Source organism: Lepidochelys kempii, chromosome 4 (assembly GCF_965140285.1).
Source record: "Lepidochelys kempii isolate rLepKem1 chromosome 4, rLepKem1.hap1, whole genome shotgun sequence".
In the NCBI taxonomy this organism is placed as follows: Eukaryota; Metazoa; Chordata; order Testudines; family Cheloniidae; genus Lepidochelys; species Lepidochelys kempii.
Genome location: NC_136383.1, coordinates 106,371,514 through 106,391,337, shown reverse-complemented (window position 1 = coordinate 106,391,337; position 19,824 = coordinate 106,371,514). Strand labels below are relative to the sequence as shown.

The following is a 19,824-nucleotide window of genomic DNA, read 5'->3' as shown; positions in this document are numbered from 1 at the left end:
AATTGCCTACCTATCCTGACTAATGCATATGCGACATCACGATATTAGGAAAAAAAAAAAAAAGCCCACACATCACAGCTGCTTCAGGTCTTCACCAACCAAACAATTCAGTGTTAGTGATGATCCCCTCACACCTCAGCGCAGAACAGATGGACAACAGTCAGAACAAACACCACTCTTCCTAACACTTCCTATGGCCTCTGAGTTGTCATTTTCAGCACTTCACATTGGTAGACATAGGGAGAGAGAGAAGGGGGGGGGGCACAAAGGCAAAGAGGATTTAAGTTTGGGTAGCCTATTCCTGGTCATTAGATATCAGCTTGTTCTTCCTCCTGACTATAATGATTTTGTTCACCATTTACTTCAGTACAACTGCCTGCTTGCTACTTCTCCCCATCATTCTTTCTCATGGCCATTGCTTCGACATCCTCATCAATTTTAGGACTTGACAAAGAACCCTCCTTTCTACACACAGCAGCATCAGCATCCTCCATGTGTGGATCATCATCCTACCTTCTGACATGTACCTCTCTGACTGGAACCAGTTAGCTCTGGTGAATTAAAGATACCATTGTAGGTAGCACCTCAGAGATTTTACAGAACCAACTGGGTTGGGGGGCAGTTCTGAGAAATGTGTATACCTCATTTTCCTGGGCCACTGCGATGAACTGAATTGTAGCCTCCATCTTAGAGAAATCAAGTGAAAATGGCTCCTGAGCTGACCCTCTTAATCACATGGGATGGATTCACTCAAACACAGAGAAATAGTGTCATGCCACCTAACAAAATTAATCAAACTACCTTTAAGTTCACTGACAACAGCATGAAGCTTTTGAGATGTCTAGTTAGAGAAAAAAAACTTGCAAGAGGCTTCTATGGGCAGTGAGGAGGACTACTAGAAACTTGTGGCAAATCATTACTGCTTTACAGCGGCAATTTGAAACCAAACCCAATACTTCTATGGTTTGAGTACAACAGTTTGCAGTTGGCTTTATTTACAGTATCCTCTTAGAAGCTTAAAAGTAACATTTGTTCCCATATCCAGGCACATTTTTCTTGCTCCTCGTGGAAGACAAACACCATATTCATTTGTTATTCACTTTCTTGTCACAATAAGTTATACTCCTGGGGGAATTCTGTGCCACAGCGTGTGCGCAGAATTCATATTCCCACAGATTTCTTTGACTTCCTGATTGGGAAGCAAAGGAAAGCTGCAAGTGTGGTCACCCACCTTCCCCAGCAGAGCAGGCACATTGTTTCAGGCACCCAGAGCAGCTGACAGAGAGGTAAATCACAGAAGGGGGTGGGGATGAAGATGCCCCAGCCAGTGGCTCCTACCCTGTGCCGGGCCCAGCTGCTAGTCCTGGCTGGACTGGGGGAGGACTGGACTTCCTCTTCCCCTGCAAGGAGCAGCTGCGGCCAAGTCAGACCCCAGAAACCTTTCCCGGCTGCAGGAAGCTCTGCCCCCTCCCGCTTCCTGCCCCATCACTCCTCAGCTGCAGAGGGAGGGGTCACTGTGGGGGAGCTGCCCGCCACCCATGCATCTGGACCCCTCCATACCCAGACCCCACATCGAGCCTCAATCCCCCAACACCCAGAACCTCCCCACAGAGCTCCCTGCACCCGAACCCCTGCACTGAGCCTCACCCCCTGCATCGACCTCTTGCTGAACCCCCGCACTCGAACCCCCACCCCAATAAGTCCCACCGCCCTCCGCACGTGGACCACCCACTCGCTGAGCCCTCCACACTCCCATCCCACCAAGCCCCATTCTCTCCCACACACCTGACACTCCCCTCCCCCACACCCTCGGCTGAGTGCCATCCCTTCATACCCAGACACACACTCCCAGCTGAGCCCCAACCACCTTCACTGGACCCCTCTGCAGAGTCCCATTAGCCCTGCACCCAGAACCCACAACGAGCCCCTGTGCATCCAGATCCTCCACATACACACTGACTGTCCCACACAGAACCCTCTCACCGCACACCTGGATTCCCCCACACTACGTCGCTCCACACTTGGATCCTGCTGGGTTGAACCTGCTTGTCCCACACCTGGTGCATCTGGATTAGAGGGGCAGGGCCTGTGGTGTTTCTGGGGCAGGCCTGGTCCTTGCACTGTGTCAGGGTCAGGTGCAGCCCCACTGCCGAGTCTGTGTCCTAGGAGGGGTCCAGGGTGACTCCTACCTCTGTGTAGCCAGTGCCCTGTGCTCCCTACTGCCATGCTGGAGCCTCCACATTTATTGACAAATAAAATTTGCAAAATTTTAGAACACTGTGCATAATTTTCAATTTTTTGGTGCAGAATTCCCTCAGGAGTAAATAAGCATCTCTAATGTGCTCATCTATTAGATCAGTATCATTTTTGTAATCTGATTTGTTCATTATTTTGTGCTCCCTCTATTGGCTATTTACTTCTGCAGCAACAGAGGATAACACTGCAAGGGAGTGTATTTACAATGGCTGTTCTCAGAATACATTTATTGAGAATGGTGATGAGAGAAAGTTAGAGATGAGAACAGTAAGATATTCCCCAACAATTTAACACTCTAAGGGTGTCTCATTTGAGGACTTCCCTATAGTGTAGTACATTTGACAATGTCCCTTTAATAAAGTAACTTCCGATTTGTATAATTGAGTTCTTAACTTAGCTACTTATAGCAGTACATTTTCCTCATTTATGATTAGATATCTAAACCACTCAATTAGCCCAGAATTGTTACTTGCATGTGGAGGGACTAGATGAATCAGGGAAGAATGAAGAAGTAGGAGAGGAAACCTAGGTATCTGCATTTTCATCAAACTGACTGAAAACCTCTGTATACAAATTTAAATGTTTTCCTGTTTTTGTAAAATAGCATGCTTTGCATTTTAGAATTTTTATTTTCCATTTAACAACATCTAGATCTTCTATAAATAAATAGTTAGCTAAGCAGTTCACTGTACAATAAATTAATGACTTTTCAGATTTGGCAATATTTTGGGGGGTCAAGTCTATAGTTGACCTCTATTATAAAATCATTTTCTGCTGCATGGAAAATTTATAAGCACCCCAAGCAAATATATACAATGAGCTCTTAAAAGAAATGTAGGTAAATACAATTGATTTTTTATGTGGTAGGCACTATAATTCAGTTTTTAAAAGACTTATCATACTAAAAGGTGTATTGAATTACTTACACAGTAAATGTCAGCTAAATTGCTAGGGGGAAGAGTGAATGAAAATGTGAAACAACTGTACCACACAAACTAGCTAGCTATTGAGTAAATGCTGTTATATGAAAATATATTGCACTTCTGGCATTCTAGCTTGATTTCTAACCCCCTGAAACAATCACATCTAACGGAAAACTGAAAATTCAGTTAATCCTAGAAGCAGCGTATATCAGAAGTGCCAAATGACATGGTCAGGTTAGATATAATCACAAGCTTCACAGAAGTATACATAAAACTATCAAGAAACTTTTGAAGAAGTGAGCAAAAAAAATCAGTGTTGTTTCTGGAGCCAATTTTGGTAACCTGGATATAAAGGGACAGTTCTTCATCTGCTGTAAATTAGCACAGCTTCATTGAAATCAGTCTAGCCTGAGGTTTCATATTAGACCGACCATGAAATGTGAGGTAGTAACACAAAAATCCAGTCTATGAATATCACGGGAAAGTCTTTAGAAATGGGATTTATGGTTTCTAGGTTTAGCCGTTATTAAAGCCATCTACTACAATATGTACCGTTCAGTGCAGATATACATATTGCATAATACACACATACCCATTTTTGGACAGGAAAATTATTTTATTGGACATTAATAATTTTGGAATCTTTACATTTTAATGCAGAATCTTTACTGAAGATATGTTCTCACAAATAGTTGAATCATACTACATATTTATATTGCAGAATTCTTCTAGTTTTGAGAAGCTAAACTAGACTTAAAGGGCTTTCCATCTCTTAGGAGATGGTGGGTTTAAAAAATATTATTTGCCTTGGATTATGGTAATACCTAGAGGCTGCACCATGCTAGGCCCTGCACTCATACAACACATATGGAAGCTGTTCCATGCTCTTAATCATTTTTGTTGTCCTTTTCTGAACTTTTTCCAAGTCCAATACATCTTTTCTGGGATGGAGCAACCACATCTGCATGCAGTATTCAAGACGTGGGTGTACCATGGATTTATACAGAGGCAATATGATATTTTCTGTCTTATTATCCATCCCTTTCTTAATGATTCGCAACATTCTGTTCACTTTTTTGACTGCTGCTGCATATTGAGTGGATATTTTCAGAGAACTATCCACAATGACTCCAAGATCTCTTTCTTGAGTGGTAACAGCTAATTTAGATACCATCCTTTTATATGTATAGTTGGGATTATGTTTTCCAGTGTGCATTACTTTGCATTTATCAACATTGAATTTCATCTGCCATTTTGTTGCCCAGTCACCCAGTTTTGAGAGATCCTTTTGTAGCTCTTCGCAGTCTGCTTGGGACTTAAATATCTTGAGTAGTTTTGTATCACCTGCAAATTTTGCCACCTCAATATTTATCTCTTTTTCCATTTATGAATATGTTAAATAGGACTGGTCCCAGTACAGACCCCTGGGGGATACCACTATTTACCTCTCTCCATTCTGAAAACTGATCATTTATTCCTAACCTTTGTTTCTGATCTTTTAACCAGTTACTAATCCATAAGAGAACCTTCCCTCTTATCCCGTGACTGCTTACTTTGCTTAAGAGCCTTTGGCGAGGGACCTTGTCAAAGGCTTTCTGAAAATCTGAATACACTATATCCACTGGATCCCCCTTGTCCACATGCTTGTTGACCCCCTCAAAGAATTGTAGATTGATTAGGCATGATTTCATTATACAAAAACAATGTTGATTATTCCCAAACAAATTATGTTCATCTATGTGTCTGACAATTTCGTTCTTTACTATAGTTTCAACCAGTTTGTCCGCTACTGAAGTCAGGCTTACTAGCCTGTAATTGCCGGGGTCTGCTCTGGAGCCCTTTTTAAAAATTGGCATCACATTAGCTATCCTCTAGTCATTTGGTACAGAAGCTCATTTGAATGATAGGTTACAGACAGTTTGTAGTCCTGCAATTTCACATTTGAGCTCCTTCAAAACTCTTAGGTGAATATCATCTGGTTCTGGTGACTTAGTACTGTTTAGTTTATCAATTTGTTCCAAAAAGTCCTCTTAATGAGACCTCAATCTGGGACAGTTCCTCAGATTTGTCACCTAAAAAGAATTGCTCAGGTTTGGGAATCTCCCTCACGTCCTCAACCGTGAAGACTGATTCAAAGAATTCATTTAGTTTCTCTGCAGTGGCCTTATCATCCTTAAGTGCTCCTTTATTATCTCAACCGTCCAGTGGTCGTTTAGCAGTTAGCAATATTGCTTCTGATGTACTTTAAAAAAATTTTGCTATTACTTTTTGAGTCTTTGGCTAGCTGTTCTTCAAATTCTTTTTTGGCCTTCCTAATTATATTTTTACACTTCATTTGCCAGAGTTTGTGCTCCTTTCTATTTTCCTCATTAGAATTTAACTTCCACTTTATAAAGGATGTCTTTTTGCCTCTCACTGCTTCTTTTACTCGGTTGTTTAGCCACAGTGGCTCTTTTTTGGTTCTCTTTTTATGTTTTATAATTTGGGGTACACATTTAAATTGAGGGATTTTACTTTTGGTTCTGTACCTTTTAATTTCTGTTTAACTAAACTCCTCATTTTTGTGTAGTTACCCTTTCTGAAATTAAAATGTTACAGTGTTGGGTTACTGTGGTGTTTTCCCCGCTCCAGGGATGTTACATTTAATTATATTATGGTCACTATTACCAAGCAGTCCAGCTATATTCACCTCTTGGACCTGATCCTATGCTCCACGTAGGACTAAATCAAAAATTGCCTCTCCTCTTGTGGGTTCCAGGACTAGCTGCCCCAAGAAGCAGTCATTTAAGCTGTCAAGCAACTTTATCTCTGCATCCCTCCAGAGGTGATATGTACCCAGCCAATACGGGGATAGTTGAAATCCCCCATTATTACTGAGTTTTTTATTTTAATAGCCCCTTCTAATCTCCCTGACAGTCACTATCAACATCCTGGTCAGGTGGTCTGTAATATATCCCTACTGCTATATTCTGATTATTCAAGCATGGAATTACTATCACAGAGATTCTACGGTACAGTTTGGTTCATTTAAGATTTTTACTTCATTTGATTCTACGCTTTCTTTCACATATAGTGCCAATCCCCCACGAGCACGATCCGTTCTGTCCTTCCAATATTGTTACTAAAAAGAAAAGGAGTAATTGTTGCACCTTAGAGACTAACCAATTTATTTGAGCATAAGCTTTCGTGAGCTACAGCTCACTTCATCGGATGCATACTGTGGAAACTGCAGAAGACATTATATACACAGAGACCATGAAACAATACCTCCTCCCACCCCACTCTCCTGCTGGTAATAGCTTATCTAAAGTTTTGGGGGGGAAAAAAGAGTGGGGGGTGAGAAAACCTGGATTTGTGCTGGAAATGGCCCACCTTGATTATCATACACATTGTAAAGAGAGTGGTCACTTTGGATGGGCTATTACCAGCAGGAGAGTGAGTTTCGGGGGGGGGGGGGGGCGGAGGGTGAGAAAACCTGGATTTGTGCAGGAAATGGCCCAACTTGATTATCATACACATTGTAAGGAGAGTGATCACTTTAGATAAGCTATTACCAGCAGGAGTGTGGGGTGGGAGGAGGTATTGTTTCATGGTCTCTGTGTATATAATGTCTTCTGCAGTTTCCACAGTATGCATCCAATGAAGTGAGCTGTAGCTCACGAAAGCTTATGCTCAAATTGGTTAGTCTCTAAGGTGCCACAAATACTCCTTTTCTTTTTGCGAATACAGACTAACACGGCTGTTACTCTGAAACGTGGTGTTACTGTGTCCCATTGATTATCCCCATTCCACCAAGTTTCTGTGATGCCTATTATATCTATATCCACCCATCTTATTATTTAGACTTCTAGAATTGATATATAAGCACTTTAAAAACTCATAACATTTTAAGCTGCTGGCCATTACATGATGTAATTGAATGGGACTTTTTTTCATTTGACAGATCCTCCCCTAAGGGATGTCTGAACCATGTGCTCCTCCGCACCTGTCGGCTTTCCCCCAGCCCTTAGTTTAAAAAATGCTCTACAACTTTTTTAATTTTAAGTGGCAGCAATCTGATTCCATTTTGGTTTAGGTGGAGCCCATCCTTCCTGTATAGGTTCCCCCTTTTCCAAAAATTTCCCCAGTTCCTAATAAATCTAAACTCCTCCTACCTATACCATCGTCTCATCCACGCATTGAGTCCCTGCAGTTCTGCCTCTCTAACTGGCCCTGCGTGTGGAACTGGAAGCATTTCGGAGAATGCCACCATGAAGGTCCTGGACTTTAATCTCTTACCTAGCTGCCTAAATTTGGCCTCCAGGACCTCTCTCCTATCCTTCCCTATGTCATTGGTACCTACATGTACCACAACCACCAACTCCTCCCCAGCGCTACACATGAGCCTATCTAGAGGTCTTGAGAGATCCGCAACCTTCACACCAGGCAGGCAAGTCACCATGCGGTTCTCCCGCTCATCGCAAACCCAGCTATAGACATTTCTAATGATTGAATTGCCCATTACTAATACTTGTCTCTTCCTAATAATTGGCATTCCCTCCCTCAGAGAGGTATCCTCAGTGCGACAGGATATCACATCATCACCTGGAAGGAGGGTCCCAACTATGGTATCATTTCCTTCTGCAAGATCTTCAGTTCTGGAGGGGTGGGAGCGATCATGGCTTTAAGCCATCTTTGCGCCTTCTTGATCCTGGGTTACTCTGAGAGATGGAGACATCCCTGGCATAACACAGAAAGCCCTTTGGGCCTGACTAAGGCCTGGTCTACACTGAAAAATTAGACAGACCTAGCTATATCACTCCAAGCAGTGAAAAATGCTTCACGCTGTGCGACCCAGTTATTGTATATAGACACTGTAGATGCAGCTTGGTCGATGGATTAACTACATCAATGGAAAAACCCTTTCCGTTGATGTAGGAAGCATCTACATTATGACAGCACAGCTGCAGCACTAGACACACCCTCAGTTATGGCAGCCTCCTGGGTCTGCCCTGTGAGCTGCAGCACTGCCCAGAATTTCCATAGTTATATGCATGCTGTGACCCTTCCCCCAATACACCTCTCCTGACCAGAGCTCCATCCCACTCCTATTTCAGGATTTGCAAAGTGCTCCTCAGAGGATAGCCTTACAGCTATCTTCTGCAGCGCCTCCCTGGCCAGATATAGAGATTTCAGAGCCCTGTCCCTTTTACCTGGCTTAATGAGGATGGGATAGTATGAGAATCTCACCCTAAGAAATTAAGCTAAGGTATGTGGGTTTGGTTTTTTTGTGACATTTGAACTATTTTAGGTTCAGAATTAATCCTTAGCACCTGGCATCTTCAAAGCAGTTTACAAACCCATTAATCTCAAAACCCCTGTCAATTCCTATTTTTCACATAAAAAAGCTAGAACAGAGAGGTTATTGTATCTGATTTTCAGAGTGGCTAAGCACCCACAGCTCCAATGTAAGTAAATGGGAAATGCAGGAGCTCAGCACCTTTGAAATCAGTCTCTAGGGATATGTCTAAATTAAAATGATGCTGCGCCACAGCAGCACTTCAGTGTAGATATTACCAATAGAGTACATGACGGAGGTAAACCACCTCCCCAGAGGGGGCAGTTAGGTTCCATTGTGCTAGCACTGTCTACACTGGGGGTAGTCTGGAATAGTATGTCTCTCAGGGTATGGATTTTTCACACCCCTAAGGGATGTAGCTCTACCAATATAAATTCTTAGTGCAGACCAGGCCTACATGACTTGCCCCAGACCTTATAACAAGTAAGTGACACAGAAATTTAGAACTTAGAAGTTCCTGTCTTCCAGCCCATACTAAATCTACTCACACACATTATGGTTCCAGAGAGAGCCCCTTCAATATACTTGTTTGAAGACACCTTTGGACAACATACTGTAAAGAACTTAAATGCTTAAAACAATTATATAGTCTGTATTTGATTACAAATACAAGATTAGACATTCTATAGTCTTAAGAATCCACAAGAAAAACACAAAGTAGAAGAATTTGAAAAGCGTAATTAAAAATGAAAACCCCTCTGCAACCACTGAGAACTACAGCTTGCTAAAACGCAGAGTCCAATTTCTGAAATGACACAGAGCTTAAGCTGAAATCTCATTTGTTCCGAACACTGGTATATAATTAATGTCAGTTTTAAAAATGGAAACTGGATTACAAATGGAGGGTTAAATGCTCCAAAATAGTTGCTTAAAAATGCAAGAAAACAAACCAAAAACGCCCAACCCTCCACCACTCAGGTAAGATGACGACACATTGTTGAACGGGATCCTCATGTTCTAAACTTAATTGTTTTTGTTTTCAACTATGTAAATCCTACCATGCACACTGTTCTGTGTCTGCATGACCTTTAGATCCATGCATCTCTAATACAGACTCTGGACATGTATACTGCTTTTGACCATTTACTCATACCATGTGCTTGCATAATTGCAAAACATAATTTAAGATATTAAATTTATGCATTAACGTCAGCTAAGTGAGAAAGTCATGGAAATTGTGGGTCTGAATCCAGGTTCTACAAAGCATCTGAAAGTTCCATATAAAGAGAAAATCCTGCAATAACTCAAAAAATCTCACAAACTATAACATGGGAATCTAACACTTCACGAATTCTGAGACAGCAACAAATGTCTCTCATCTGAATAAGTGAAAGTATTGGAGTACTAACATTTTGAAAACTTAACAGTCTTAATATGCATTGTGAGTATTTTCTCTCACTATTCCTAAGTTCAGTTGTAAGCAGAGCAGCAATATAACTTGATTTTGAATTGTAGAGACAAAATATAGTACATTCATATTTATCAACACAGTCTACATTTTCTTGGTAACACATATGTAAAACAGCTACAAATCAAAATGTTCCTCTCCATTGTACCTTTCTCTTTCATGTAGTTTTAAATACTTCATACTCATGTGTCATTATGGAATATGAGTGGCTCTGTAAATAACTAAAGTTAGAAACACCTAGTCACCAAAACAAAATCTGCATTGCATTTCAAAAGCAGGAAATAACATATGCTGGCTGTGTCTCACCGGTAGCCAATACATCCTGACCATTAGGTTATTGAGAAAACTAAGGAAAATGCTAAATAGTTGAGCACAACACTCTGTAGTTGCCTTCCTGATATCACCAACATATCAAATAGTTAGACAGAGCAGTAAGATGTTCTCCACAGTATAGGTAACCAATGTTAAATCTGATACTGTAATTTAGGTTCCTTGGTTGTCATGTTTATTCTGAGTTTATTAACATTTGCTCCTCAGCATGAGTAATATTTTGCATTGGGTGTCAGGAATTGTATTACTACTATGTTTGGTACATATTGTCTGGTTCAGCCAAAGAAATAAGTATATAACATATAGGTTTCATGTTAAAACCTGAAATATAGAATTTGATGCACAACAAGCATATTATGTAAGAGCACCAAAAGATCACCTCTTAGAAATCTAACCTTTACATAATACTAGAATTCAAAATGAGAGAAAACATTCATGTACTTGTCATATTTGACTATGTGCCTATTATTGTTCTTTGCATTCCAGTAGTGCCTAGAGTCCCCAGCTAAGACTGGGAACTCATTGTGCTAGGCAGTCTGTAAACACATAGCAAGAGACAGTCCCTGTGTCAATTAATATAAAATGCATGAGGCAATACTGTCACTAGGTGTTAAGTGTGATGATGGAGGTGACAGGGCTAGAAGAGGGGAGAAAGAAAAAAACTGCTTTCATTCCCCCCCCACAACCCCCGGAGACAGCAAAACAGCGGTGAAGGTGTTTGTGATCAGTTCTTCCTTCCCAGACATACCCACTGCATTTGTCCCTTAAAGACACATCAGTCTCTCATGTAGGTTCACCTGTTGCCAGCCCCAGCCATTTGCACTCTAAATACGTGCACACTTGGGGTATGTTTATACTGGAATTAGACAACTGCAGCTGGCCTGTGCCAGCTGACTCAGGCTAAGGGGCTGTTTAATTGTGGTGTAGACGTTTGGGTTCGGGCTGCAGCCTGAGCTCTGGGACCCTCCCACCTCACAGAGTCCTAGAACCCGGGTGCCAGACTGATTGAACATCTACACGGCAATTTAACAGCCCCTTAGCCCGAGCCCTGCGAATCAGCTAGATCCCCTCACTGCTCTGCCCTTGGTCACACAACCACTCCCTCCATATTGCCGTAGGCCCTGAACCTCTGGGCCCGCCTATTGCATGCACACTCCTCTCTCTGCCACCAGATAACATTTTACACCTTGACACAGTTCTCCCCAGTGAAGGGCAGAAACAGAGTAGTCTGGTTCTTGCTTCCCTCTGTTGCAAGAGATTATCCTTCTTTATTTAAAAATCTGGGCTTTTTGTTTTGAGTTGAGCTCAAATAACCTGAAGTAACATTTGATGTGAATAAGGATAAGGTAAGAAAAGAAAGAAAAAATACATGGAGTTTTTTATAGCTTCACTTCTTTTTTGAGTAGGTGTAGGCTGCACCAATATAGAAAGAAGTATTCAATGTCAAGCTATAAATAGCTCCTGCTGAGAGCATAATAGCTCTGCCTCCACAGAGCACAGACAATAAACATCACTATTAGAGTTATACAGTTCAGGAGCAAGAACATTTAAACAAAAAGGGTTCTCATTCCTACCACAAATCCAATAAAGGAAATATTTACACCATACATAAAGTATGTTTACAGCGTAGAGCCACATTTTGAATAAAAAGACCTGCCTATTGAAGTTGTAAATATCTGATGTTTTATTCACTTTAGAATCCTAGTTCCAGGAAAATAATGTCATTACTTTTGAAATATACAGCTATTCATTAAGACATTTTATTTGTTAAAGAATTACCATATTTGTGACATGGACAATTCCTACAGCTCCACATTACATATTCACCATCGTTATAAAGCGCACAATCAAAATTAATTTTACGGAAAGGCATAATTAATTTGTTTACAATTATTTAAGGGAATGGGTGGAAGAAAAAGGAAACATTTACTGATGCAAATCTCAGCTTTTTTGTTCATTAGTCAAAATATAGCTAACTACTGTATACCACCTTATTTGTGAATCTAATGATTAAAGGTATTAGATGGAATTGTATTTGAACAAGAGAGACTATGAAGTTCAGACTGTTTTATTTCACGCATGTGATATGCACAAATAGACAAGAGACACCATGTCTAAGCCCAATACAAAATAAAGTAATAGAAGATGCAGACATTTACATAAAATCAAATCCTCACAACTTTCTTTTAGGTCATGTATAACTGACAGGCTGCAAAATGCCTGACCCAGCCACAAAGGAAGTATTTGCCTAGATTGATAGCGCTTCTGAAATTAGATGGTCCAACTAAAGCATAACCACTCCCATTAACTCTACTACAAACTGTTTTCAAGTTTCAATTAGTATTCTTCCTGTGAACTGCGTGCTTTTGAAGTGAAATGTTCAGGCCAAATACATGAACATTTAAAAAAATGATCCATGTTTCAAGCAATTTTGTTTTCAAAGTCAGAAACCGTCTGGAATTTGCACTGCTGTTGCTTTCAAAAGTAAAAGGTTTATTTTGGAAGTCACATATATTTTTAAACAATGAGGCATGTGGCTCCTGAAATACAGTAAAGGATTTTAGATTAATTTTCTAGTTTGGGATCCAGTGATAAACAGGCAAACTGCATATACTCATATATGAATGCTCCTGGGCTGTACTGTGACTGCACTGTATTTACAAAGAAAAAGAAATGCTGTTTGCCAGAAAGCTTACCTTTCTCTCTTTTAGTAGCTGTCTGTAGCCACTTTCACCCAGGGACAGTAGTGTAATGAGGACATCTAAGGAAGGAGATGCTGATGCTCTTCCTGAAGCAATGATATACAGATTATTTTAATTCTCTCTCATTTTATGTGTGTATATATATATATACACACACATAAAATGATATATATCACACATTCATCTTTGTGAAATAACTGCAGAGAACTTGAATATCTGCTTCATATAGAAGCATATATTCAAGTTCTCTGCAGTTATTTCACAAAGATGAATGTGTGTAATCTGTCAAAATATATGTCTATTAATATATATATATTTTGACAGATTACACGCACTCATCTTTGTGAAATAACTGCAGAGAACTTGAATATCTGCTTCTATATGAAGCAGATATTCAAGTTCTCTGCAGTTATTTCACAAAGATGAATGTGTGTATATATATATATATATACACACACACACACATACATACATACACACACACACACACAAGCAGATATTCATGTTCTCTGCAGTTATTTCACAAAGATGAATCAATCTGTCAATTATTTACCTGGGTACATCTTGCTGATATCCTGGATGAAGGAATCATTGAAGCCAGCAATGACAGCACCACCTACTGGAACCATAAAATTTTTGTCCAAACTCTGGATGAAAGCATCTATTCTACCTACTCGAGCACCCTAAAAACAAAAAAACAAAACAAAAACAACACAACCACCCCACACACATGTACACATTAGGAACAAGTGTTTGACAGCATCCAATTGTATTATGTGTAAAAGCAATGGACAGCAAGTTACATTAATAAAACTCTCATAGAAAATACATTAGAGCTAAAACAAAATTAAAATGGTTAAGTTCCTTTTCTCAGTAGTGTTTACTAAGAACATGGTTGCATTGCTACATATCACCACAGGTTCATCTATCTGTAATTCTACTATTAATCCCTATTTTGCAAGGAATTGAAACACTGAACTAAGTTGAAGTCTTACACAATGCGGTACATTTTCAAAGTACTGCATGGATTTTTAACTGTATAACTCCTATAAAAGTCAGTAACCCACAACATTTCAAAAGTTTACCAAATTGAGTCTCAATCAGGGATTATATTTATATATAAAAATGGCCACGGTGTAGCTATGTTTAATTGAGAAAACAGAGTCTTTTCTCAGTGCAGATATATAATTCCCATTAAAACCAGTGGATGATTGTGGGAGAACACTCAATCACTGTCCTTACCAAGATTTCAGTTAGTTGTATCATGTAAGATTGCCTATAATATGAAAATGCAAGTAACTCCACTACTGCAAATGGAGTCAAGTTCCCCTCAATAAAACAAACTGTCATTATAACCAGGGGGCTAAGTATTCTCCAAGACACAGGATGTAAATACTGCATCAAGGCTCCGTTTTCTGAAGCACAAATCCTGTGAATTCAGAGAAGTCTTATGGTCTGTGTTATGCAGGAGGTTAGACTAGAAAAAAATCACAATGGTCCTTTCTGGCCTTTTAAAAGCCACAAATTTATGAATTCTCCAGTTAGCTGAGACGTCTGTAGCAGCATGAAATCAGTATAATATACTCAAGCACACAATTTATTTATATATTAAATCAAGCTACATGAATGTTACTAGTATCTGTGACAATAACAAAACATAGAACATGTATTGTCACTTCTGTTTTTTAAACAGCTGTTTGGGTGGTGAGTGGGAGGGAGCCAATGAGTTGGCAGTGTTTTGGTGCGGAGATGAATGCCAGAGGTTTAACACCTGCATTTAGTTGGGGGAAAGGGAAAAGTGGGGCAGTTGACAGGGTACTGGGAACAGGATCACTCCCCGGCTTCAAAAAAAAAAAAAAATCTAGTTTTTTTCCTTCTCATCCTCCCATTCCATTTTGGTTTGTTGGATCCATCCTTCTAGCATTTATTTTCTGGCATTCATCATGGTACCTATGAACAATCCATTAGTCTATTAGTAATGAGTGTGTACAAGTGTGACGGGGTACACTTGCTCTGCACTGGTACTGTGAGAATTTACTCTACTCTCCGGGCTGAAGAGGCCACACCCCTGCGGCCCTGCTGGGCATGCTCCAGCTGGAGACTAGGTATAAAAGGGAGCAGCTCAGCCCATTCAGGGCTGACTGTTGAAGAGAGAAAATGCATGCTGCAACTCCAGCCTATGAACTGCAGAAGCCCCAGATGGCAGAAGCCAGGGATGCTGAGACTCTGAAGGATGGCCAAGGAGTGGCGGCGATGTTGGGAGCTTCACTGACTGGGGAGCCCAGAATCCCTGGCATCAGGAACCAGGTAGGAAGTAGCTCAGGGAGAGAAGTTGTGGTGCTGAGTGAGGTCAGCATGTTTTGAACGGATTCCCTGCTGACTCAGTGGTGGGCATACTTGCCACTCACATGGCCCTGAGCTTGGACATGGTGGAGCAGGGAGGGCCCAGATCCCCCTACCTGGCTGTCAGCCACCCTGGGGTGGTGGCCCACTTTTTTGACTGTGGCCGCTAGGCCATGCGGCCCTGAAAGAGGGTGGCTTTACTGACTGTGGCTGCTAGGCTATACACCCTGGCTGAACCGGGAAGCCATATTCACTTGGACCATTAGGTCCCACACCCTGACTCTGGCCATTGGGCCACACAACCTTGAGAGAGTAGCCACACTGACTTTTACCACTAGGCCACACTACCCCAAGACAAGGGGTGATCGGAAGGATGTGACTGTGGGGAAATAATTACCCCACCCCAAGAGGCCATGAGGCGCACTTGCCTTGTGACAACATGGATAAGCAGGTGCCCTGGGAACTTCATGTAGCTTCCCCTTCCATCGATATCTATCATTACATTGGAGGGGTGGAATGCCCCAACTTCCCAATATCTTGAGGATGATAGTGGTTTGGGACCCTTGAACTTTTCCCAGGGCCCATGATTCTCCAAGACATCCCTTACCATTGACAAATTCTGCCACTGTTATCATGGAACGCATTGGCTCCTAAATATACCTTAAAATTAATTTCCTCCTAGATTGTATAATTTCTATTGAAGAAAAGAGATTTCTTTTGTTAACAAACTCTGAAATAATGACTTCAGTTAAATGTTTAAGATTATATCATAAGAAATATCTAGCTACAAGCCAGAAAGAAATGCACAGCCCAATACACTAATGCACATAATTGTGCTTTTCAGTGTTTCTTGACAAGATTATCATTACAAATGATTTTTTCCATTTGAGTTGACACAGGAAATTAAGTTTCTTAACATTCTGATCATAAGTTTAGCCTATAATAATATAGTTTCTCTGATAAGAAACCCTCATTAGCTGTAGGATAATACTCAGCAATTACACAGCCCATCCATGTGAAAATCAAAATGCTTCACAAACAATTACATGTCACAAAACCACTATAATGTAGGTACAATAAATATCAAGTAAACTATAAAACATCAGAAATTTTTTTCCATCCTCATGTCTCAAATATGTTTTGCCAAGGGCCTTCAACCACTCAAGAGCACATAGCAGCCATAATCTCACTTCAAATGTTTTTATTTAAAAAATTAATGCTTGTGAAGATTAAACAATATAATTTTATTAAAGGGTCATCATCAACCTGAAATCTAGGGTTTTTTTTTTAAAAATAGTAGTTTCAGGCATTAGACCCAAAGTAATATCCCTTATCTGTGCCTGTGGTTTTTTTTTGGAAAAAATAGGGATTGTAAAATGTTTTCCTCTATCCTGCTGATGTGTGAGAACCAACACAAAAGGGAAATATTAGAAATGATACAAAAAGTGCTGTCAGATGTTAAACATGCTGAAAGATGTCTTTTCCTCTAATCTTTCAGTTATAGCCAGATTAGACGTTTGTAACAGTCAGTAAAACATTTCTCAGAAAGATTTAAGTTGACAGTGTCCCTTTCAAACAAGGAATTTCCATGAACTTCTAGTAAAAGGACTGTTATCAAAATACCTAAAGACCTCAGTCTGTTCAATCTACACTTCTGAAGGTGCTGTTGACCAAAAAAAAAAAACACATGTAGATTGCAACTACTGATAAAAGGGTTTTAACAGCTTTATTGCTGATGCTGCATATTAGGAAATGTCCATTTAACAAACAATTCTCCCAAAACAGGCATTTTTTTTAAAAAGTAGCATTATAACAAAGTAGAAAGAAAAGGAGTACTTGTGGCACCTTAGAAACTAACAGTCTCTAAGGTTCCACAAGTACTCCTTTTCTTTTTGCGAATATAGACTAACATGGCTGCTACTCTGAAACAAACAAAGTAGCTTATCCAGTATCAGTCAGTTGTTTCTCTCCCTGGAACAGTTTGTAGCAATGAGCAAGGATGAGGTGGACATTGGTAAGATGTTGTGGCACTTCTGTCATATTCCTTCAGCCACCTCAGAAGTGCATCAGGAATAAGGTACCTAATAATTCACATCCTGAAGAGGTCTTAATTCCTATTCAATTACAGTCCACGATTTTAAATATAATTGTTCTAATAAGTTTAGGAAGCAGTTTTAAGAAGACATAAAACATCCTTCCACTATGAAAAGTATTTCTTAATAAAATGAAGCAAAGATAGGGGAAAATGTTATGTTCCAGACAGTAGAGAAAAGGTGAGCATATATTTATTTCTTCCAAGTCTCTCTCTCACTTTAAAAAAGGATTATCCTTTTGTGGTTCCGTCCCCCACTTTCAGCAGCAGTTTGCTTGACCATCTGCCAATTTTAACTCACTTTCTTCTATAATAATGACATCTGGAATACTGAAAAGCTTCCATCCTAATTTTTACATTAGAAAAAGAATCAGAAGCAGCTGGAAGGGCCACATACTGCTTGGCATTTTGAGAAACAACAGTTTGGAACTCTCCTCCCCCCCAACCCCTTTCTTTTCCTTACTCTTTCCTCTACTACCTTGCCTTTCCTCAGCCTCAAATTCACATGGTGCATTACCTTTGACAAATTATTTATATATACTTTATTGATTTAGCATCACCAATACCCTGAAGTCTCTTCCATATTTTTGACAATTAAAAATCCCAAGTTTTGTGGGAAATTATTTTTCTTCCTGTTCTTTCAATTTTACTTTGTATGTTTCTGATTTTGTAGTGTGAATAATAATCAGAAGCTAATGAATATTACTTCAAGCCCCTAACTATGAGAAGTTGTGGGGAGTCCAAATAACCCTTCAAGAAAACCCTTTTTAGTCTGAAATGTAGGAAGGTTGCTGGAAACCAATTCTGCTCAATCTGTCCCACTTGACTTTGTCAGCAGGGGGAAGCAGCTCTGAAAAACTACTCTGTCCTTTGAATCTGCTCAGACATGCAAAACTGCCTGGGATTAGATTCAAGTCTGCAAAAACATTTGACAGAATGTGCCCATGTTGTGCATTTTGTAGTTCTAGATAACTGCATATCAAAGGTTAATATAAATATATCATTTTAAAAAGTCTCATTTGAAATACAAGCCTCATACCTCCTGGATGAGATGCATACATTTTGAAGACTGAACTCCATATGCATTGTTGACAATATGAGGAATGTCATAATTAGAACAAATCACAGCCAGTTCTTCCAGTCTACAAACATAAAAGTGCAAATTAGGAAAACACTTATAACCGAACACGAAGTTATGGTATGAGTCAGGCCATTTAAGGACTAATTAATACAAGAAGATCAAAATGGGGGCAAGTGACGGAAAAGGAAACTTCTCCACAATTATATTAGGGTACACTGCAACTGGGAGTATGCCTCCAGCTGGGTAGACAGATACATGCTAGTTCTCCTTGAGCTAGTGTACTAAAAATACCAGTACAGACCTCCGAGCATGGGCAGTGGCACAGACTAGCTGCTCGAGTACAGGCCCACCTGACTTCCTCAGTCCTAACTCAGGTAGTTAACCTGCACTACAAAGTCCACACTGCTATTTTTAGCATACAAGCTCAAGAAGAACTAGCGAGTCTCTGTCCACCGAGGCTGGGAGGCATGCTCTCAGCTGAGAGTAGACATACTTTAGTATTACCATTGTGACCTGATAGTTAAATGGAAAGGTTTTTTTGTTAAACCAACATTCCTAGTTACCTATACCCACTCTCTAACCTTTTGGGTTGGGCTCAAATTTTTCATGCTTAACCTTGATTCCAAAGAACTTTTTAGTAAAAAGCACCCCCGCAAAAAACTATAATTGGAGTTGCAAATATGGTTTTTTAAAGCATGTTTCAGCTTACTGTATTTTTTTCAATTTATAGCACTAAGCCCCACAAAGGGTTTGACTGAAGTTTCAAAATTTGTGTGGGGAATGAAATGTCTAAAGAGATTGGAAGTAGCACAGGATAGGGAACGTTTCACCTTTAGGTTCCCAGTTCAATCTAACCCAGCTGGGTAGTGACTAAAGTTGTTACCCTCTGATAGCTATTGAGTGGCCTATGTTTAATGGGTTGGTAGTCTCAGTACAAACCTTAGTAATCATATTTCAAAAACCACCAGCACCTTTGACATCCATTGGTGCTCATCTGCATGCTAAGCAGAGACCAAGGAGTAACTTGGAATGGAAGTAACTCTGTCCTCTTGACAATACAAGTGGTTCCTCCAGAAGAGGAGAGAAATACTGACAGATCTAGGACGAGAATCATGCACTCCTGCTGCTCATACTATATGTACTCTGTGGGAAGTAGACTTTGGGCTCCCATTACTCCAATCTGACACCTTTGCCACACCAAATTATTTTGTTTTAGACTTTGTCTGCACATAAATCTAAATTAAGAATGTGTGTTCTGGAACCTGCTGAGAGATTTGTACAATTTTAAAGCAAATAGCATAGAAAGTCAAATGATGTTGCACATAAATTATTGTATCTTCAGATAACCACA

General features: G+C 40.0%; 1 protein-coding gene across 5 annotated transcripts in view; it reads right to left on the bottom strand.

Annotated features, from left to right (window-relative positions):
* SEPSECS (Sep (O-phosphoserine) tRNA:Sec (selenocysteine) tRNA synthase) overlaps nucleotides 1–19,824 on the bottom strand; it is a 63,316-nt gene that overhangs the window by 28,004 nt on the left and 15,488 nt on the right. For all 5 annotated transcript variants that reach the window (XR_012158702.2, XR_012158701.2, XM_073342383.2 and 2 more), the window contains 3 exons: nucleotides 18,432–18,534; nucleotides 13,511–13,640; nucleotides 12,952–13,043 (listed from right to left, as the gene is read on the bottom strand). Coding sequence is in view for 3 of the 5 variants with exons in the window: in XM_073342383.2 (XP_073198484.1) it covers nucleotides 12,952–13,043; nucleotides 13,511–13,640; nucleotides 18,432–18,534 (325 nt within the window). In the remaining 2 variants the exon portion in view is untranslated. The remainder of the gene's footprint in view (nucleotides 1–12,951; nucleotides 13,044–13,510; nucleotides 13,641–18,431; nucleotides 18,535–19,824) is intronic.